General features: G+C 39.0%; 1 protein-coding gene across 1 annotated transcript in view; it reads right to left on the bottom strand.

Annotated features, from left to right (window-relative positions):
- MAP2K6 (mitogen-activated protein kinase kinase 6) overlaps positions 1–23,615 on the bottom strand; it is a 124,215-nt gene extending 100,600 nt beyond the window's left edge. Inside the window, exon 1 of the mRNA XM_012747416.3 lies at positions 23,320–23,615. Coding sequence (XP_012602870.1) covers positions 23,320–23,335 — 16 coding nt within the window. The 5' untranslated portion in view covers positions 23,336–23,615. The remainder of the gene's footprint in view (positions 1–23,319) is intronic.
- Between the last annotated feature and the right edge of the window lie 431 nt (positions 23,616–24,046).

The raw sequence follows: 24,046 nt of genomic DNA, 5'->3' as shown, positions 1-24,046 counted from the left end.
TTCATTACCTACAGCGGAAAACAAGTTGAATGACAACAGATTTCTGAGCAAAAACAATGGAGGCTAGAAGGAAGTGGCATAGCATTTTTCAAGCACTAAGAGAAAACTATCAACTCAGAATTTTATATCCATAGAAACTACCCTTCAGAAATGAAAGGGAAAGCAAGACATTTTCAGATGAAGGAAAACTATGAGAATCTGTCACCAGCAGACCTACCCATAAAGAGTGGCAAAAGGGCTGGGCGCTGTGGCTCACGCCTGTAATCCTAGCACTCTGGGAGGCCGAGGAGGGAGGATAGCTTGAGGTCAAGAGTTCAACACCAGGCCGGGCGCGGTGGCTCACGCCTGTAATCCTAGCTCTCTGGGAGGCCAAGGCGGGCGGATTGCTCGAGGTCAGGAGTTCAAAACCAGCCTGAGCAAGAGCGAGACCCCGTCTCTACTATAAAATAGAAAGAAATTAATTGGCCAACTAATATATATACAAAAAATTAGCCGGGCATGGTGGCGAATGCCTGTAGTCCCAGCTACTCGGGAGGCTGAGGCAGGAGGATTGCTTGAGCCAGGAGTTTGAGGTTGCTATGAGCTAGGCTGACGCCATGGCACTCACTCTAGCCTGGGCAACAAAGCGAGACTCTGTCTCAAAAAAAAAAAAAAAAAAAAAAAAAGAGTTCAACACCAGCCTGAGCAAGAGCAAGACCCCATCTCTACTATAAATAGAAAGAAATTAATTGGCCAACTAATATATATAGGAAAAAATTAGCCAGGCATGGTGGCGCATGCCTGTAGTCCCAGCTACTCAGGAGGCTGAGACAGGTAGATCACTTGAGCCCAGGAGTTTGAGGTTGCTGTGAGCTAGGCCGATGCCATGGCACTCACTCTAGCCCGGGCAACAGAGGAAGACTCTGTCAAAAAAAAAAAAAAAGAGTGGCAAAAGGACTGGGCATGGTGGCTCAGTACCTCACAGGCTCATGCCTGTACTCCCAGCACTTTGGGAGGCCAAGGTGGGAGGACTGTTTGAGGCCAGGAATTTGAGACCAGCCTGGGAAATACAGTAAGACCCTATCTCTGCAAAATAATAGAAAATAAATTTTGAAAAAGAATGGCTGAAGGAAGTCTTCTAAATAAAAGGAAATGATAAAAGAAGAAAGTCACAGGTGAGCCATAAGAGCAGTGTCAATAACATAGATAAAGTAGGTATCAGATTGTAAATGTAGAAGAGAATGAGTGGAGTTAAAAAGGAATCAGCCAGATGGGACCCCAGGCTTGGGGGAAAGGAATCATATGGGATGAGGAGTGGGTTAGCTTGGGCACATATAGTGATTAAAAGGTATAGAGAGGATTTAAATCTCTGCTCCATCTCTTTCTACCTGTATAACCTTGGATAATTTCTTACCCTTTTCAAGCCTTAGCTTTCCCCCTTTTTAAATGGTAATGTTAGTAGCAACTTCATAAAGTTATTATAAGATTTAAATAAGACAACATATACAGTATTTAACACAGTATTTGCTGTGTGAATCTACTGGCTCAAGAAATGCTATTCCAATTCTTAATGGCTAAAGTAGTTATTTTAGGCAGAAGAGGAGGTGTCCCAAGGGAATGTTGTTTTCAGGAAGCAAACTTAATATGAAGAAGAAAAGACCATTTGAAAAATAAGGGGGAAAAAAATAAAAAGGGCATATACAGAGAAATGTGGTGGGGTATGAAAAGCGGGAGATAGTTGTAGGCACAGAGTGCAAAGATAACATCAGATAAGAGAAGTAATGGCCCTAGGACCAGCAAGACTGGGGTTCAGACTCTGGTACCACAACTTACTAACATGTATCCTGGAGAAGCAATTTGACCTCCCCAAACTTCAACTCTCTCATCCCCAAAATGGAAATAATATACCTGACCTTACATGCATCATCTCTTAACCTTCTTCACAACCCCATTGAATGCTTGAGATCACAGGCATTTAATAAATGGTAATATTGTTATTGCTCAGAATAGATGAATCAAGAATAGATGAAAGGATAGAGTCATAGAGAGAGGAGAGGTCAGGGCATGAATGTATGGCTGAGGGGTGGAAGTGAGGTGTCTATTTTAGATGGACTCAGTCTTTTTTAGAAAAGAGGCAAACTTGACTATTGAGAGTGAGGAAGGGCAGAGAGAGATGGAGCCCTCCCAGGAAAACAGAAGATCTAAGCAATGTCTCTATAATTCTCATAATATTAAAGCTGAAAGGGACCTAATGAAAAATTTAATTCCTTGTCTGCCTCCTTTTTATGAATGATAACACACAAATTTGTTCTGTAAAGGGCCAGATGGTAAATATTTTGGTATTTTGGACCAACAAGTTTCTGTCCCAATAACTCAAATGTGCTGTTGCAACACAAATGCAGAGAGATAATGCACAACAAAATGAGTGGGTCTGTACTCCAATAAAACTTTATAGACACGGAAATATAAATTCCATATAGTTTGCACGTGTCATGAAATACTCTTCATTTTTTTAAAAGCATTTTAAAATGTATCAACCATGTTAGCTTGCAGGCTGTAGTAAACCATGCAAGAGACCATAGTTTGCCAACCACTATCATATAGTGGTTATGAGCTCAAGACTAAAGATAGTCAGACATGAATTTGAGTATTTCCCTGAGAATTTACTAGAAGAAAAATCTTCAGCTATGGTATTTAGTCTTCCAGACCTCCTCATTCACTGACTCCTCACTAATAAAATGTGAATAAGGCCAGAAGCAGTGGCTCACACCTGTAATCCTAGCACTCTGGGAGGCCAGGCAGGAGGATTCCTTGAGGACAGGAATTCGAGACCAGCCTGACCCCATCTTTATCAAAAAATAGAAAAATTAGCCAGGCATAGTGGTATGTGCCTGTAGTCCCACATATTCAGGAGGCTGAGGCAGAAGGATTGTTTGAGCCCAGGAGTTTGAGGTTACAGTGAGCTATGATGATGCCACTGCCTTCTAGCCCAGGTGACAGAGCAGGTCCCTTGTCACCAAAAAAAAAAAAAAAAAAAAAAAGGAAATAAAAAGTATACATATAAGTTTTGTGAGGATTGAATGAGATAATGCATGTAAATGACTTTAGCATAGGGCTTGATACAAAGCCAAACCCAGAGTTACCAAAACAACAAACAGAAATGCTGGACCCAGAGAAATACAGGTGACCCAGTTAGCTAACAACTAAACCAAGATCAGAACCCATGTGCCTGTCTACTCAATTCAATGCTTTTCCCAGTCCCACAGTTTTGGTAGACTTAGCTTTACAAAAAGTTAACTACTCATGAATATATACTTAGGTGGCACTGGAAACTCTCATGTTCCCTTGGAAATGTCTCCCTATCCCTGAAATTTCACCATTAAAAATATATTACTTTATTTTGTTTGCACCTGAATGATGCAAATTCCCATGGATGAGTTCTCAGTTTAAGTTCTATTAGCTACACTTATATGCAATTCATTAACTGGTTTTTCAGCTGGTCTCTAGACACTAGATTTGGACAGGAAATATAAAGAGGAAAAAATGTGATGAATCAATACAATGGAATATTATCCAGCCACCAAAGGAATGAAATACTGATACATGCTACAACATGGATGGACCCTGAAAACGTTTTGCTAAGTGAAAGCAGCAAGACACAAAAGGCCACACATTGTATAATCCCATTCATAGGAAATATCTAGACTAGGCAAATCCATAGAGATATTATAGAAAGTAGATTAGTGTTTGCCAGGGTCTGGGGGAAGAGGGGTTGAGGAGTGACTGTTTAATGCATACAGAGTTTCCTTCTGTGGTGATGAAATGTTTTGGAACTAGATAGTGGTGACGATTGCACAACCTTGTGAACTTACTAAAAGCCACTGAATTGTACACTTTACAATGATTAAAATAGTTTAGTTTACATTATACATATTTTACCACAAAAAATACATATATAAAGAGGACACCTGAGGATTCTGCAGGTGCGACAAAAGTTCTCTTATGAGAAGTGAGAGGAAAGGCTAGAAAAGGCAGATGGAATTTACCAAAGACAACCTTATTCCAGTTTACAAGTTTGCATAAGGCTAGCCCTGGATGCTTATGAAAATAATTAATTTATTTAAAAGGTACTTGTTAACCACCTCACATGTGCCAGCCACTGACCCTGGCTCTGAGGATGAAGCATTATAAACAGGACAGAAATGTGTTTCTTGACTTTGACACAAAGATCCAATATGTAAATAACAAAGCAAAAACCCCCATTTAGTCATTTTTGTAAAAGTATATACAGAATATTTACTGTATAGTCACTGTCATAAAACAAAAATAGTTATATCATTTCCTCACCAATTCTCATGTTAACCCTGCCTGACAATTAGCATATCCAACAGTGAGAAAAGGGAAGCAAAAGTTCTTTGAATCAAGGGAATCAAAACAGCCAGGCATGATGGCTCATGCCTGTAATCCTAACACTTTGGGAGGCCAAGGCAGGAGGATCCTTTGAGTTTAGGAGTTCGAGACCAGCCTGAGCAAGAGCAAGACCCCGTCTCTACTAAAAATAGAAAGAAATTAGCTGGACAACTAAAAATATATAGAAAAAATTAGCCAGGCATGGTGGCGCATGCCTGTAGTCCCAACTACTTGGGAGGCTGAGGCAATAGGATTGCTTGAGCCCAGGCTGACACCATGGCACTCTAGCCAGGGCAGTAGAGTGAGACTCTGTCTTAAAAAAAAAAAAAAAAAAAAAAAAAAAAAAAAAAAAGAATTAAAGGGCTGTGCTCTTGGGTGGGGCAGGGTTAGGGTAGTAGAAGCTCCAGGAAAAAGGGTGGAATTTAGATGAGATCTGTTAATTTGCAAACTTGTTATCTTTCCAAAGTGAAATCTATAGAGGACAGAAAAGCGTGACAGCTGTTCATTTCTTTTTAAGTGCTGTTTGCAGTCTAACAATCTAATGCTGTTGGCAGCACATCTATTTTCTTTCTTTTAAATCAATTCCAAATGATTGGAATATATTTGAAATTACTATTTTTTAAACTTTCAGGAACATCTGATCTAAACCAACTCACAAAGTTGATGCTGTCCCTTTTCTTGGAAAACTTTGCAATCTTTCTTGGTCATACATTGTAGTATTTACAACTGTAGTACAAAGGCCATTTTTTCTCTATCTCTACCGGGTTTTTTGTTTGTTTTTTGAGACAAAGTCTTGCTCTGTTGCCTGGGCTACACTGCTGTGGCCTCATCAAACCACTGGGCTCAAGCAACCCTCCTGCCTCAGCCCCCTGAGTAGCTGGAACTACAGATGTGCACCACCACACCTGCTAATTTTTTCTATTTTTAGTAGAGATGGGGTCTCACTCTTGCTCAGGCTGGTCTAAAACTCCTGACCTCAAGCAATCCCCTGCCTCAGCCTCCTAGAGTACTAGGATTACAGGTGTGAGCCACTGTGCCCAGCCTATGCCTATGATTTACCTTTCTTAACAGAGTAAAAGTGGGAAAATGAATTTTTTTTTTCCTGAGACACAGTCTATTGCCCAGGCTAGAGTACCATGGCACCTAGCTCACAGCAACCTCAAACTCCTAGGCTCAAGTGATCCTCAGCCTCCCAAGTAGCTGGGACTATAGGCATGTGGCACCATGCCTGGCTAAGTTTTTCTATATAGTTTTAGTTGTCCAGCTAATTTCTTTCTATTTTTAGTAGAGACGGGATCTCACTCTTGCTCAGGCTGGTTTCAAACTCCAGACCTTAACCAATCTGCCCACCTCGGATTACAGGTGTTAGGATTACAGGCGTGAGCCACCACGCCCGACAGGGAAAATGAATTTTTGAAAACAAACAGGAGTCAGTTATATATAAATTCAGGTTACTATTAGAGTATGGTTTAAGCAGTTAATATCTTCCAAACTTCTACCAAAAACAATAAAAGCACAGATAATTTCCTAGAGCCCAACTTGGGTGGAGAAAAGGTAAAATGTTGAAAACATTTCATCCACTAGGGTCACCCTTCTTAATTTTATGCTTCTGAATTTGCACCATATCTCTATATTCTCCTCATATTTTAGCCTTAATGTATCTTCCCAATCAAATTAGGCATGTCTTTAAGACAGTGTAGTGTTTAAGACTGTAATGACCATCCAGTTACAGAAGGGGAAACTGAGGCCCAAGGAGGTTAGATGATGCAGATCAGATCACAGATATGGTTAAAAATATGGATGACTAGTTAATTTTTTTCCTCTGATTTGTTGCTAAGTTTGTTGCTAAGAACTACGCAAGGCTGTGGATACAGACTTTGGAAATTTCAAGTTGAAAAAAAAAGAAATAACATTAACTGCTTGTGAAATTTGGAAGAAAGCACCTGAGGTTGGGTTGTGCATTTCATTCTCACCTAGGTGCTCCCTCCCACACTTTTGTAAGGCTCTCTGTTCAACCCTGGAGCATTCTCTTTCAGAAATTAAGACCTTCCAAAGGTCCAGAGTCTCCAGCTCTACAGCACAGAGCCTGAGTTTTCTGTTCTGTAAAACCTCCAGAATGGCAGGCACTCAGATGTGATAGTACTAGCATGACCTCATGGAGGAGGCACACAGGGAGGGCCAGCAAGCTCCCGGGTTCTTGGCAGGCAGGAATAGTAAGTTAGTTAGCTAAAAAACAAAAAGCAGGGTGGGAGACATGTTGTATGAGTGAAAACCGTGTCATCAGTCCTCAAGGCCATGCCCTGGTGAACAGAGGCAAGGGCAAGTTGGTGAAATGCCAACAAAATGTCATTACAGGTTGAGTCATCAAATGGTGCAAATTCTCTTCCCTACAAAGGTTAGTATCTTTTTTTTTTTTTTTCCTGATAAAGTAAGTCATAGATTTGCCAAAGGAAAACTCTTCAAAGCCAATTTGGCTCTCCATTCCACAGCAAGCTCAGAATATTAACAAAAACCTGTTGCTAAGGGACATAGATGCAGAGTTGAGTCTAAAATACAAAATTATGCTAATCTAGCTGCTGGAAGAAACCCTTTCTCAGGAGTGCTTTATAATATATTGAGTCAGGCAATGAATGCCTCCTGAATTGCAAGGCCTTCCACACCTTGGTCCCTGCCTGTTTCTCCTACTTCATCTCTCACTGTTCTGCTAGATGATCCCCTACATTTCAACCACACAGAGCTTTAGGATTTCCTCGACACTTGTGACATTTCACACCACCCACAGACCAAAGCTGGGTCTGCTCTGACTATCCCACTCCCAATCCCTCATTCTTCCATTCACCTTTCAAGACCTCACCAGTTAATCACTTTTCCTTTGAGCTATCATTAAATCACAAACATTGGTGGACACATCTGCCCCCATTAGACTGTGAGCTTCTAGAAATCATTTTTCTGTATACTCCCTGCTATACACCTAGCAGTGAACTACACAGAGAAGCTAATAAATGTCCAGGGAATTAATAAATGGATGAATGGCGACCTGCATGATTCAACAGACCCATTCAATCATCTGACGACCGATTGAATAAACAGAGCTCCTGATTTCTACCGTGTCTGGTAATCTTGTTTGCTTTTTGTCTTTAAGCCTCAGAAGTTAGCTTCTATCTTTATAGAAAGAATATAAGGGCTCCCCAGAGCATCAAAGTCTGACTTATGTGCCTGAGATGTTAACAACAGCCCAGGTGTGAGTTTCAGGAGATCTGTCTTCTATACTTGGCTTACCTGTACCTTGGACTTTCATTGCTTCATCTATAAAGTGAGGTGATCAGCCTAGAAGATTTGGGGTTTTTTTGAGGTAGAGTCTCACTCTGTCATCCAAGTTAGAGTACAGAGGCATGATCATAATAACTCCTGGGCTCAAGCCATCATCCTGGATCATGAGAAGCTAGGACTCCTGAGAAGCTAGGACTACAGGCACATGCTACCATGCTGGGCTAATATTTTTTTTTTTTAATTTTTGTACAGACAGGGTCTCACTCTTGCTCAGGCTGGTCTCCAACTACTGGCCCCAAGCAATCCTCCCAGCCTAGCCTCTCAAAGTGCTAGGATTATAGGTATGAGCCACCCCACCCAGCCTAGACTAGGTGATTTCTAAAGCCTCTGCTAGATGTAATATTCCATGATGATTATAAAGTCTTGTCTTCACATTTTGCCTGGTATTTATTGCCCAAACTCTGTATTACATATACTTGGGCAACTGTTACATCAATGGACAATTAATCTTGTTTTGTCACTTAGCCATTAGAGAGCACCAGTATGTCTTTTCTGTGTTGTTCTCTCAGTTCAAAGGCATTGCCTCAGTTTGTATAGCAGATGGTATTACTCTTCTTTTTACTGCTCTAATGGCCTTCTTATAAAGGTAACCAGCAACAGAACAAATGAGAGAGTATATGGTCTGAGCCTCTTCCACTCAAGGGAACATGAGTAAATCCAAGGAAATCCACCTTCTTTAATAACTGTCTTCTTTGTGATTGAAAGTGTGCAACTTTATAATGAGTTTTCCTTTAGAAAATGATGTAAAACAGCCCAGGTCACAAGACTGTCAAATCTTCATGTAAGTATAAGTCTAACTACCCATGTTCATTGCTTTCATTTTCTTAATGCATTTCCTTCCAGTCTGCTGATGATGTCCATCAATTTGACTGTCCCACCTATATCCCCTACTCAGGTAACCTGGTCCTGTGGTACCTCGAAGTGGACAGAGGGCCATGTGGTAACTCTTCATGTGCACAGGAATGAACATCTGACTCAGATCCAGCCAACTGGGCAGCCACTCATCATCAGATTATCAGATTTATTTTGGGGGGAGGATAAGAAGGGAGATAGAAAATTTGATCTCAGATCAGAGATTGTAAGCAGCCAAAAAACGATGAGTACTAAAACAACTATAAAGTCATATAGATACAGGGCTAGTGGCTCTTTTAAACTATGTGCATGTTGAGTTAGCAAAGGCCTGGTCCACAGAGGCAGGAAGAGAGCAGAGAAGACGTTCAGAGAAAAGCCAAATGAGGGGCCCTACAAAGGAAGAGGAAGACAGAGGGAGGGAGTCAGAGAATGCATTACTTAGTTCCTACCAGGCCCAGCTTTACGTCCTACAATTCAAACACATTATCCCTAATAAAGACTCTTTTACTTAAGGTAAAACAAAATACACATAAACACATGCACTTATTTGTAATCACAGACCAGACATATTTATATCAGTTCTTCCTGAGTCGTAAGCACCTTTCCATTAATGTTATTGTCCTCTCTTCACAACCTATTACATCAGGTGGGTATCTGATAACTGAAGCTATTGCCTGAGTGTTATACAATAAAGGTGTTTCTATTTTTCATTATTTGACATGGCAGTAGCATAGTAAGATGCATGAACTTTCGAATTTAAATAAACTAGATTCAAATCCCAGCTCTGCAACCACTAACATTATAATCTGGGACAAGTTATTCACCTGAGTTCCAATTTCCTCCTTTGTAAAATGGACATAATATTGCCTACCTCTCCAGTTTTTAGGATTAGAGCTAATTAGTAAAGTGCTTCTCACAAAGTTTTGCACACAGTAGGCACCCAATTATCAGTATTACAAGATAGAGTCCCATAAATGAAAATGCTGAATCAAAGGGTATAAAAATTGTGCAGGTTCTTGATATTGGCCAAATGTGTTCTCAAAGACTGAGTATCTCTACATCCCCTGATATATATTCATAACAGAATAGCAGTATGACACTTGCTGTAGCACTTGTATTTCTTCTATCCAGCTTTGCCTTGGGCTTAGAAGTCTAGGTCTCAGGATTACTTATTCCCATTGGACTGTGTGCTCCTCTGAACCTGACAGAGGAAACCAGTAGCTGGGTTCTGTCTTACATCAAGTGGCCTGACAATCCAGCTGATTCACTACTTCCTGTTTTCCTCTGCCTCTGTTGGTCCCACTTAGAGAGCCATGCACCGGTACTCAGCATTGAAGAGAAGTCTGGGCTTGTTTGAAACAAGGCCCAAACTAGTTTTTGTTGCTCTTTTTCTGTGTATCCTTCTAAACCCTACCACCCCAGGCTTCTTATGAGTGCATCTTCTCACAATTGCCAAATGAACAAAGACTGCTTCTGAGCTGAAAGAAACAAAGGTATATACTCATGTCTTACAGGCAGGACTAATAGGGAATAAAATCTATATTATTGCCTATTATTGCCTGGTTTCTTAGATCCTTTCACTCTCTGATCCCTGCTTTCCAACTGATCTGTCTGTTGATCCTTTCTTTCTTTCCCTTCGATGTTGACTCATCTAATTCTTGACTTTCTGCCTAGCCTTTGCTGCCCACCTGTTCTTTCATTATTTGGGTCACCTGTCCCAAGAATACAGCCCCAACTCTGAGGATACCTAAGCCTCAGCCTCACCTTGCTGTGACTTTCTCTGAGTTTCCCACCTGGACCCCCCACACTTGATGCCTGCAACCGTGGACACCCTGGCAGGACAACCTGATGGATGACAGACATCTGTTCTAAGCTAGAAAAGTTCCTTCCCCCTGACCTTACCCCCAGCCATCTTACCCAACATGCCTGACAATTTCTTTCCTTATTGTCCTTCCTTACGGAAAGAGTTCCTGGTACTTTTATATATAATTTTACTAAATGTACCAAGATCACATTAAGAAGATAAAGCTATTAGCTCTAGTAGGTATACACACAGTTGAAAAGACCTTTTGTTAATAGTCAATCTTTTTTTTTTTTTTTGTAAGGCTTACAGGCCTTTTCTAAAAGTAAACTTTGCTTAGGTTGGTTCTTACTCCTATTCCCTACTAAACCTTATTCCAATAGGTCTAGGCCATTTGATACAATGGGAAAGGATGCCACCCTCACCCAATCACAACTGCTGTCCCTGTATCTAAACATCAAAGTTGCCTGTGACAACTACTGAGAGTTTTTTGTAGGTCTGATTGCCACTACACACTAATTAAGTTTTGGGAATCAATATAGCAACAGTATGTGTGTGTATGTATGTGCACATGTGTGCGTGTATGTGTGTGTGTTTTCTAATTTAATACATCCCAGTTTAGAAGCATCCAGTCTATCATTAACAGTAGAAAACCAGAAGAAAGAGCAGGTAGTCTGCTCAAGAACCAGATGGCAAAGTCTCTTGTTTCGCTTCCTTATTCTCCTGAGAACCACACTTCAAATTCGATTATATTAATAGCAAGTTGAGGTCCTCCCTCTACCCTCAGCCTTTCCTGATCTTCCCAGGTGAGTTATGCACCTCACCTTCCTCAGTATCCTACTGGCATCTTGTACCAGAACTTCCATGCATATCACACAGAGTAGCATTAGTTTGCTGACATGTTTGTCTTCCATGTTAAAAGTTGAACTATGTTCCCTCAAAATTAATATGCTAAAGTCCTAACCACCAGCGTCTCAGAATGTGACCTTACTTGAAAAGAGGCTCACAGCACATATAATTAATTAACATGACATCATACTGGAGTAAGGTGGGCCCCTACTTTAATAGGACTGGCTTGCTTGTAAAAAGAGAAATTTGAATACAGACACACAGACAAGGAGAATGCCATGTGAACACGAAGGCAGAGTCTGGGCTGTGAGTGTACAAGGGCAAAGAATGCCAAGGATTGCAAGCAAACAACCTAAATCTAGGGGAGAAGCTTGGAAGAGATTCTTTTTCACAGCTGTCTGATGGAGCCAATCCTACTGCCATCTCGATCTTAGACTTCCAGATTCCAGAAACGTGAAACAATAAATTTCTGTTGCCCAAGCCACCTAATTTGTGGTACTGTCTTACAACAGCCCTAGCAAGCAAATATATCCCATCAGAGTACAAGCTTCTCGAGGGTAGAGGTAGGAGTCTATTCACCTTTGTATTCACCAAGCACGGTGCAAGGTGCAGATGATTTATTTAATTATTCAATAATGCCCGTTAAAGACAATCAAGAAATAGACAGTCCTCCACCTCCCACAACCTGCTGAACACTGACTACCTGCGTTGTCCTTAGATAGGTCACATAAGAAAGAAAGAATGAAATTTGAGATGGAAAAAAATTATTCTAACTCTAATATATCAGAATTTCTCAATCTAATTCTTAAACCAATCCCAGAATTACATCTTGTGTTTTTCCCCTACTTTCCTTGAAAAAATAAAAGCTCATTCAGGAACAAATTCCTGAGCAAGAAGACTTTGTAAGTCACTTAATGAGATGATACAGCCAGCAGGTCCTGCCTACCTGGCTGTGTTCATTTTTAAATGCATAGCCAGGTGAGGCAAAAACTGCCCTGTGGCTTGCATGACTGTGGGTGACTCACTTCACCCTTATGTACTGATTTACACCCCACACACTTACACCCCACAGTACTGACTCTGGTTGAATGAAGTCATTGAGGGAAAGAAGGTGACAAAGTCATAGGTTCATGGAGAATCAACCCATTGTGAGCCCAGAGCTATATGTCACTCTTTTCTTGAAACCAAAATAATAAAAGAAAAAATTAATTTAGTCTATCAATCACATTAAATATATTTACCTTTTAAACTGTATTTTTCTGAAATCAAAAGTATTAAAAAAAATGTATGAACTCCCTTGCCAATGCCCAATACCATGCTTGAGAAAGTAAGTTTGATAAAACAAAGAACCTCCTAGAACTCTACTCTTAAGGTAAGTAAAATGAGAATTCAGAAGAACACTGAGTAGTTTTCATCCTCTTAAACTGATTTCAGATGATTCTAGAACAGAATAAAGCACTAAGAAATGGAAAGGACAGGTTGGCATGTTAGTAGGTTATAAAAAATGAAAATTATAGCTGTGGCCATCCTCTGGAAAGTATTCCCTGACCTAGCTAGATGTTGATTATTGAACCAACAGCTTGCTTATATAATTACAGTGTATCTATAAACCTGGTTGATATGACATACATGTTTAACTATTAACCTCTAGATTTCCTGGAGTTTCCACAATCCAAAAATCACCTAAAAGTATGAGAGATGATATATTCCATTTATTAACCTATTGTGACCATAGACAATAAGGACAGTAATTTATCTTGGTAAGAAAAACGAATTTCTTAGAAAACACAAGTTAAGGTCTGTGAAGCTCCACCTATTTTGCTGGGGCATTTTCCTTTTATTATTCTTCTAAGGAATTGTTCTGCCTATATTAATAATCTATTGCTGCCACTGGATACTGGAAGTCAAGATTCCTTCCCACACCTACTTTGGATCTAGGGCCCAATTTCCTCAACAACTGTGACGATCAAATAGATACTTCTACATCCATTGTAAACACTTTCCTGATCCTTCTCTTCATCATAGGGTTTCCCAGCAAATGGTACTTCTTTTAAACGAATCTTGGAGTCTAGTTTGTATTCTACACATTTTTGTGTTTTTCTTTTATTTATTTACTTATTTTTGCTTATCTGCTTATGTGTTGTTTATTTTGTGCTTTTCTCACCTCCCACTAGACTATAAGCTCCTTAAGGACTAAAGGGAAAGAAAGCATAAAGCAAATTTATGTTTATGGAGAAACTACTATAGCGAAATGCCTCAAACACCAAAGTGCATTCAATAAATATCTGTTGAATAAATGAATGCCAGCACTGGCCAAAGCATATTACATGCATGACCTTGCTTAATCTTCATAACAACCCTGTGAGTGAGTGTCAGTCTTTCCATTTAGAAGGTGAGGAAACTGAAGCTAGAGGTTAAGTAGGTTTTCCAAGGCCACATAGCTGACAAGTGAAATGGTAGAGTCAAATGCCTTTCTGTCAATTTCCACCTAGCATAAGATCTTAAACCTAACAATTGATCAAAAAGGTATTTGTTGAATTGATCTGAACAACCTCTTACCCAAGTTCTCTCTTTAGGTATGTCCAAAGTTTTGGGGATTATTTTTTTTCAAATGGCAAACATGTCTGGGGTACAGGAAGTGGTAAATTAGAGAGACTACCTTCCAAGGTTTTCAAATATCATGGGTAGGCTATCTCTTCATATTTACTGCAAAATAATTCCCACACTCTTTACTATTCTGTTCTTACTGGTTCTTCAGATTCTAGCCTTACTTTTATTGGTAACTCATCCCATCTCATGTGGAACTGGAGGCAAGAGAATAAAGGAAGGGAATAAATAACTTATCATGCAACATCCAGACCATCTATTCACATGGCTTCAGCATGGGATCATGGGAGGTAGGTGAGGCATAGGTGTGACTGTTCTGCTTTGCCCAGAGAAAAAGCCAAGAAAGACTTCACTGGTTGAAAAGCATACTCATTTCCAACCCCCTCTGCCTCCTCTGCCACAAAAATAGGCAATTCCAGTTTCCTCCACACTGTCCAGTACAAGAGGAAAACACTGGAGACATGAGTTTATGCACAATTTCAAGGAAACTGCCCCTGTTACATTTACATGCAAATAACCAAGAAGAAAGGAACCCAATAAGCCAAAAAGGGTCTGCGGTATTCTGGTAAAAAGCCACATTAGTCAAGTTCTTATTGCTGTTTTACAGCAATTTAACTTAGATGTATAAGGAAACACACAAGTTTGAATCTGCTTATTTTCTATGTGATACAGCCAATAAGACAGCAAATGGTATCATTAATTTGTTAACAGTGTTTTAACATAAACTTCCTGCATATACAGAGCAGTATCTACCAGTGGGCACAATGTAATCAGCTTCCTTTAACCAACAGGCAGTTTCTACCTGGAATTCAACCTTAAGAGTCAAAATAAGTCAGACAAAGTACTCTGAGATCAATAGACACTTAATGGGATATGTCAAAAGGAACCTGTATATAACTGGATACAGGTAAGCCTCTCTTAATTACCATATTTGGCCCTGGTATGCCCAAATCTATCCAAATTCCTATGGAATCCAGTCATGTTTTCTATCTCCAACCATGTCTTTTGTGTAATGGGACTCATCAATTTATTTTGGAGTGATAGCTCAAGTAAAGCAGTCAGGAGCTCAGGTTCTGGTGTCAGGCAGACTTTGACTAACACGTCTGCTCTGCCACTATCAGTTTGACATCTATGCAAGTTCATAACCTCTCTGGCCTCAGTTTGCTCATCCACAAAACAGGGCATCACATCACTGAGCCCTAGTGAGAGTAAATGACATAATTCATGTCCATCACTAAGGACAGTATCTGGAACACAGAAAAAAAAAAAATCACAGCAGTGATGTGTACCATCTGGGACGGCAGGAATTAGCATTTCTTTGTACGTGACTTAAATTCACCTCATTCTGAATATGGTGAACAAATCTAGGCTCATTCTCCCAAAGCTACTCAGTCTTCATGCAGCTTTCGTCTCCCCTCATTTTCAGAACTTTTATCACACCTTCCTTCCTAAATATACAAAATACCCATGATTTAAGTGACTCTGTCAGCAAAGGATAACTCAAAAGAAAATGGCCCACCCAGAATTAGGGGTTAATGTTAGAAAACAGCTCTAACTCTTAGGGGTTAATGTTAGAAAACAGCTCTAACAGCTGTTAGAAAACAGCTCTCTGGTTAGGAGACAGTAACCAGAAATCTTTCTGGGTACAATGGAAGCTGTCTCACTACACATGGAGGGAACCTTTCCTCTTCACGCAAAAGAAGTGATGGAACCTCTGAGCTGGGTCATGATGACAACCAAAAAAGCCAGGCAATGGTGGTAGCATGAGAGTTGTTTTTAGTTTATTTATTTTCTAAACAAAATGTGGGATCAAGAAAAAGGGAATGAAGAGTCTGGGGAAAGAATTAATGAACAGTTTCTCATGGAAAGGAAAGAAGAAAAGAAAAGAAATATAAAGAAAACAGGAAGAGCACAACTAAGGGGGAAAGACCCCGGGATGGGCTAAAGGAGACGAGTAGCTTAGTTCAGCGGAAATGAGCAATGACCTACAATTCTCATAACCAGGAGAAACACCACTCAGACATTTCCTGCAGGCGGGGCCCAAAGGGTCACTGGCTGGGTAGCAGACCAGTAGTTATCCAGGTTAACACTTTAAATTAAAGCCAAAGTAATCTGGGAGCTCTGCCATGAAAAGACCCCACTATTTGATTAAGTAAAGTCATAAGGGACAGTGTTGGCAAACTTTTTTCTGAAAAGGACCATATGGTTAATATTTTTGGCTTTGTGGGACATACAATCTCCATTGGGACTACTCAATTCTACCATTTTAGAGCAAAAAGCAGCCATGGAAATCATACAAATGAATGACCATAACTATGTTCTGATAAAACTTTATGTGTGGATGCTGAATATGAATTGTGTATAATTTTCATGCATCATGAAATATCATTCTGTTTTTTTCAAACATTTAAAATTGGGAACATCATTTTAATTCATGGGCTATACTTTAAAACAAGTGATACAGGACTTGGCCCAGGAACTGTAATTTGCTGACTCCTGGTTACAAGCATGGCCACTCTTGTCAGAGAGTACTGGCTTTGCATCCTGTCTCTGCCACTAACTAGCTATCAGGCCATGGGCAAGGTGGCTAACAACAATTAATTTCCTAACTTGTAAATTAAGGATAACAGTATCTGACCCCCAGGTGCTTATGGGACATTCGAAAGCATAATACATGAGGCCAGGCGCACTTGCTCATATCTGTAATCCTTTCACTTTAGGGAGGCCGAGGCAGGAGGATCACTTGAGCCCAGGAGTTTGTGGTTGCATTGAGCTTTGATGACACCACTGCACTCTAGCCTGCACAAAAGAGTGAGATCCTGTCTCAAAAAAAAAAAGCAAAGTATATGAAAAGTGACTGCCATATAGTAAGTGATGATGATGTCAACACTGGGAGTGTGTGTGTGGGGGGTAGTGTTCAGCATTGAGATCTAGGGTTAATGGTCTGTTCGAAGAAGGCTGATTCCAAGGGTCTGACTTATGGAGGGATGTACAAACTAGAAAGCCAAACAGGTGATAAGGCATGCTGCAAGTGCAATGCTTTCACTCAGAGCTGAGTTGACTAAATTACAATGATTTTGATAGACTTCATTGTGCATGTATTATAACCTGGATATCCTCTTCAGTGTAGAAAGAGGAAGATTATGGATTACCAAACATATGGACCAGCTTGGGGAAGGAAGACCATCTAAGGAGACAGAGTGGAAGAGGGTAGGTGACAGCAGTGGAGGTGGCCAAGAAGGAAGTGGGGAATCATTTCATTTGGAGGTTGTCCTTGCAGAGTTCTCTGTTTTGTCAGAGTGCAGCCAGCTGTTAAAAACTTTGTCTCTGACAACCCTTCAGAGGCTCCACAGACTTACAAACCAGCTCCTGAAACCAGAACAGGATGGAGAAATTTACTTCGATCCCATCGGATTGGATTCTTTGGACAACTCATCTTAGTGTTGCATATTGTTAGAAGAGAGAGTTAGCAAAGGATCATGCAACCTTTAAATCTGTTCAGAGGGCCTCAGTAGGAGAAACAATACTTCTTCAGCCATCGGGAGTGGCTTTTTATGCTATTCTTGCAATTTGCAAATAATCAAGCAAAGACATAATGGCAATATTAATGCAAACAAAAAAGCACAAAAAGAAAATTGCATTATAATTTAGTGATCTCAAAACTTGTATAAGACTTACAAAAAAATGATAGTTAACCACTACTGGTGAAAAATACTTGCATTGTCAGATATTTATTGAGCACTTATTACTGATAAGCACAATGTGAAAAGAGTTGGAGATGCAAAGATATACAAGAAGTTTAGCTACCCAGCAGGGGCTTTCAAACAAGATAGTCCATAAAAGGCAGACAACAACTACAGTGGTTAAAACTCGCAGCTGTACAATGTAGGCAAGGAGAATCAAAATGAGAGCATTTGCAAAATATCCTCTGGCAGAGAGAGAACTGATAAGAAACCCCACCACCATGATTCATGTATCACCATTTCTTGAGCACAGAAAAAGAACCCCCTGCTAATTGTCTCGTCAGCACCCTCTTTGACAGTTTGAGTCCCAGAAAAACAAACAAAGCAAAATAATGTGAAATATACTAAAGATTCTGAAGGAAAAAAAAAACACTTATAAATGTGGATTGCTAGTGTTGGTGTGAGGTTTAGTGAAAAGAACTTTGGGACACAGTATCAGGAGATCTAAGCTCTACTTAAGGTGCTAATAAAGTCCTTAGGCAAATCACTCACTTTCAAGACCTTCATTAGCTCATTTCTAAAATGAAGTGACTAGACTATCAAACTTCTTTCCTAGTTCTAAATTCTATCCCTAATATCAGGATGCATAAATAGGCACATTTACTAAGGCTATATAAAGGATATGTTAAAGATTAACTTAAATAACTTGTGAGGTCATCAAAATTGATTCTAGACTTAATTCTTTTAACAAACCTAGTTAATTTAAGTCAACCACCTTTTGTGATTAGGTATTGCACAGGAAGGTAAAATTAAATTAAATTATTTTGCAACAATACACATAATACAACCAGGTGCTATGTAAGAGTTATTTACAAAACTAAAGAAAAACTACTTTTGCCTGTAGATAAAACTTAAAATGGAAAAATGCCCAATAGTAAGTTATTTTCCATATTCAAATTAATCAGATCATTTTTCTTATTATTTTCATATAGGTCTTGATAGCTATAGACCATATAAACAAAATGAGTTTGTAAAATATGTGCTATTTACTTAAGACACGTTGGCTAAAATTAAAATTAGAACTCATCAAGGAATTAAATTGTTTAGATGTATGGGACCAGAGTTTCAACCTATGATTCTCTAATCAACAATCTTGGAATTTTATGGCCTAACTTTTAAAATAATTTGATCCTAAATTAAAATTTTAAAGACATACTCAATGAGAAAAAAAAAAAAGAAATTCAAACACATGAGACACAATTGTCAGGAAAAGTGAAAACTTCAAATGCTTTATTACTAAAATGCACAAATAAGAGCAGAGTATTAATACCTTTTACCAAATTGTCAAAGATTTTTCCAAATTTTTATACCCAGGATGAAGAAAGGTATAACCTTTCTGGAGAGCAATTTACTTTGCATTATTTACCAAAATACTTGAAAGGAAAAAATGGGTACTTCCAAACATGATTGGTGGAAATGAGAATTAGTGTTACCTCTCGGGCAATTTGGCAGTATATTTTGCATGCTCTTTGACCAGGACTTCCACTTCTAGGAATTGTCCTAAAGAAATAATTGGGCAAATATGCAAATATGTATGTTCAAGGTATGTTTCTAGCTGTGAAAACAAAAATGGAAACTATGCAAATCTAATGGGAGATTAAACAAATGACTACATTCTTAAAAATATACAATTGTTAAAAAAGAATGAGGTAACCACATGTGTATGAATATAGAAAGATATCCAAGCTACATAGTAGAGTATAAAAAAGCAAGTTGCAAAATATCATATATAGTGTGTAAAATAGCATGTATGGATATGTATGTATAGACCTACAGACAAATGCAGAGATTGTCACCAAAAAGTTAACAGTAATTAGCTATGCATGGTGTGATATTTAGTGAGCTTTATATTCTTATTATTAATTGCTCTTTGGTTTGAATTTTTCAATGAGTATACATCATTTTTATAATAAAAAAAGCTATTTTCAGAAGATAAAAAAGAGAACAGGGAGTGAGAAGAATTGAACATCCATAACCTGTGGTTTTTGCTGCCTGGAATTTAATCTAAGGCCATACTATGCACAATAATGTATGAACTGGGATGATCATCACAGCAGGCAATATTCATTATAGTGAAAGTTAATAAACATTAAGATTCGATTTAAATAAAATCAGTGTAATTGGATACTATGAAAGTAGAAATATATTACCTTCCGAATAATTCACACTATATTGGTAAGTGAAACAAAAGGTAACTAAACAGACATAGTTTTACACATATTTGGAATGTTTCATATATGTGTGTGTGTGTGTGTCTCCAAAAGGATACATGCCCAAATACTGCAGTACCTAGTAATTCTTATTTTCCTTTTCTAATGTTTCTATAATGAATAAGTATTATTTATGTAATTTTTTTCTTTTACATTTTAAAAATATTCCTTACAGAGCTTTCTGATTTTAAAATACTGGTGAGTAGTTAAATAATACTAACCTGTGAAAAACAAAGGCATGAGAATCTCAACTCTTTTCTCCAGCATTAAATTTACCACCAAGAGACCCTCCTGGGTCCCCCTACAGGTAACATGCAGCAAGCTATAAAGAACTGAATGCAGCACTATTACAAAACAAGCTCAGGAAACCCAAGGTATCTATTCTGATTTTGTGTCCTAAGATGTACGGGGTTATAAAACATACTGGCTCAGATTACAGACTAAGCATGACAAGTCCGTCTGGTACAATCTAACAAAGGAATTTACACAGAATGAGAAATTTACACATTTCATTTCCCAGGGTAGAATGAATTACAGAGGCAAAGAACTCAGTAGGGTTAAGCCCTTTACTGCCACTCTGCTATATGCTTCTGAATTATGCATTTCTTACATGATTTACTTATTACTATATTAAAATAAAGCTAGTATTTTTAAAGGTGAATAGGAGGAGCAGTGAGAAAGAGTATATTTTTAACAGGGTCAAACTTTTTGTATATTTTCAGGTGTAGTGGGAGATGCAAGACCTCCCTTCCTCACTCTTTCCCTCCCTCCCTCAGAAGATCATTATAGCTAATAACAATAGTTTTTCTCTCCTGGGTAGTGTAGATGACACATTTTTCCTGTAGCTTGTCTTCCTGTAATGTGCAGGAATTCCTGCACTTTCTGGGTGCCCTTCCTGTTAACTTACATTTCAGATTTCCTCAAAAGGCATTCTACTGCTTTAATATTTGAAAAATGTCAGCTCAACCCCAGACAGCTAATATAAACAAGCTGAAAAGCATACCACCTAAAGTTACTACTGTGGAAAACAAAATTTCTTTTTAAGAAATTCTTTCTCGGAATCTCACTGTTGGTAAGGCTAGAAAGAAATAACCCACTCCTTCCAGCTCCCAGGGAGTCTGTAATTCTTCTGCCTCTGCTGTGCCTTAAATTAGAGGTCTGTAAAACCGAATTATAGTGATCTAGAAAGTTCGTAAAGGTTCTTGAATTGAACATGTTGTTAAATTCTTCAATACTATGAGATTGTATCTACCTTTCACTTTTCCTCCCATTTTATTTGGTCAGAGAATTAAACAAGATGTTTGGTACTGTAAAAAGTGTTTTGGCCATTTGAGAATAGCGTGGCTGAATTAGGCCAATTCCACATTTAAAGTCCAGGCCAAGGCTCCTTTGCCATTTCTAAAATGATCACCCACTTCTTTCTACCAATAAATTTCCTTTTGGACAAAAACCTCATGTTCATACCAGATGCACTTTTAAAACAGATTCCAATTAAGAAAATTCATCTGGGTCATTGGAAATTGATTTGAAGGACTACCAATATCTGATCCATATAGGCACACCCATAAGTGAAGAGTGCGGTCCTAAAATTTCTTTTAGCTTCCCAACTGGAAAACGTTCTCTACTGAGAAGCAGCTACCTTAAGAATGACCCCAAAAGTATGCAAAAAGGAGAATGATTTAGTTTAGACCCTAAGGTCCAAAGATAAGATCATAGTAAACCATACCTTCTTCAGGACACTTTCCTGACTATCCCTCACATAGGAAGATCACTTCAATCTCTAGATTCTAGTAGCACCATTTCTCTTCAATACCTGTCCTATTAACTTGAATTATAATGATTTCCATACACACTTGCTTTCCCCAACCAGAAGGCAAGTTCCCCAAAGGAAAGGGCTTCCTTTTAAATATTTTGTGTGTCACCCAAATCTCGTATGCACACACACACGTATATATGCATATATACACATATATGTATATTAACATGCATATCATAATATATTTATACATACATTAAAGTGAATTAAATGAATGAGCGAATATTTCCCGAATACAAAGTAACTAGATGCCATCTCTTTAATACACCAAAGCATAGACAGACTCTTCTAAATTGCTATTTTTCTGCTCAATTTGATTTTAGGTCTTCCCTATTAAAGGAACATCTCTACTTCATAATGCCAGTTCCTAGGTTCTTCAACACTATTAACTTTTCAGATTTTCATTCTCCCCTAATACTCGAAGAAAAGCAGAGTCCTATTTTGAATTCTTGAAAATATAACTTCCTTTTTGGGTTGCTAAGATATTATGACTTCCATCAGGTAAAATTAAAAACTGGTACAACTCCTCCAAAAAAAAAAGCAGCAAAAAAAAGCTTATTAGACATTTTAATTTCACCAGGTCTTACTCGGTGCCACAGGTCGCCTAATTCACTATTACCTAACTCGTATCTTCTTCATTCCATACATTCTCATATGGCATATGCTTTCTCTATGGTAAAGAAAGAATTGTCCTGAAACAAGTGACTTAGGGTCCCTCAGGCATCTGACAGCACCCCCTCAGCTCTCCTATGCCATGTCAGGAGTTTTTTAATCCCCTCCCCAGGATGACATTAAGCATGCAAAATACAACTGTGTTTAAAAAATTAAGAAAAAGGAAAAAAACATAAACAACCATAATCCTGAACGTCTTACCTAGTATAGCCGACTAAATATATGCAATTGTACATTTAAAAGATTTCATTATGGATGTCAATGAAACAGTGCAGTCTCCTCACATTGTTGTAATGCTTAAAAGTACAGTTTCTCCCCTCAATATTTCCACCCCACCCCCCAGATGCAAAGCATCTCTCAACTGGGCAGACATAAAACATTAGGTCCTCACTGCTGCTTCTAAATATTGTGAGCCAACAAGCAATTGGTGTAAAGTGCAAAATCTCCGAAGAGCAAGACTTCTCTGCTTTTTTGTAATATGCTCTTATTCACCTTTCACCTTTACTTCCTTTAAAAATCAAAAGTTGCCTAATGTTCAAAGCGATATCAATGGAAATTTAGCTAAATACCGGCGCTGCAACGGTTTATTCCCAAAAGAATATAAGATTACATTAATTTCCTAGTAGTTTAACTCAAGTTTTACCTTTCATCTTCACCTACGTACTTTTAGAAAGTTTGTATTCCTGTTGCAGACAAAATTACTTATAACATGTGTGCATACTAAAGAATTTTACAATTATATAAAGCATTGCACATTTAGACGCTACCAACCTGCTCTATCTCTCCTGACTGTGCAAAAGGCAAAAAGAGCTCAGTAATCCTAGCAGAAGAATGCAAATAACGTCAATGCACAGCTGAACTGCAAGCCCTGCCTTACAGGAACTCTCTGTGTCTGCAAAAAAAAAGACACATACTAAACAGGAAATGCAACTGAGCTGTGGAAAACCTCAAACTTAAAAATGCAATCGCCAGGCAAAAATTGCATCCATGCATTCATAAATGCATGCACAACCCTTTGCATTTTTGCAAGTAATGCAAATAGGCTCTTACCTTTCGACTGAGACATTTTCCCCTTTCCTTTGATGGGGGAGGGGAGCACAAAAGACTTTGCCTTGCTTCTCTTCTGTAGCTAGTTTTGCAACAAAGATGCAAGCTGCAGGCGTGCAATCTTCATGCAAGTGGAGTTTCTCTTGACCGATGCAGTAGATGGACTTTCAGGGAATCAAGATGGAAATGCACACCTTGCAAAACAGACTGGAAAGTGATTTTTCCCCCAGTTGCAACGTTAGGGAAGGCTGTGCTGCAGCTACATGATGGGCCAGGGCTGGCAGCTAAAAGCTCCAAACTTGGAACTGAGTATCTTAGTGCGCAGACGTCCTTCCTGCGAAGAGCGCGGGGGCCACTGGGTAATGTAGTTCCCTGCGGAGTCTACGGGGCTCTGATTTAAGGAAACGTGGTCGCCCGGGTCGCCGAGCGAGCTGGCTGGGTGCAACAAAGATTGAGCCCAGATAAACAAGTAAGACACACACTCAGTAGTAAGTGATAGGCGCAAAACAGCAAGGCCAAGGGGAGGGGACCCTTTTGTTCTCGCAAAGCCCCTGAAACAACAACTGAAGAACATTAGATTAGCTAAAGAACTTTTGGCTCTCCTAGAAGGTCTGTTTGGGTGTTTAGGGTGTTGATTTTGCAGCTCAGCACCTGTTGTACTGTTACTGTGTGAAGAGGTTTTACCCCCACCCCTCCATTTTCAAAAACATTTTTCTCTCATGCAGAATTT

This window comes from Microcebus murinus, chromosome 18 (assembly GCF_040939455.1).
Source record: "Microcebus murinus isolate Inina chromosome 18, M.murinus_Inina_mat1.0, whole genome shotgun sequence".
NCBI lineage: Eukaryota > Metazoa > Chordata > Mammalia > Primates > Cheirogaleidae > Microcebus > Microcebus murinus.
Note: the sequence above shows the minus strand (reverse complement) of the source record. Positions and strands in the feature narration are given on the sequence as shown.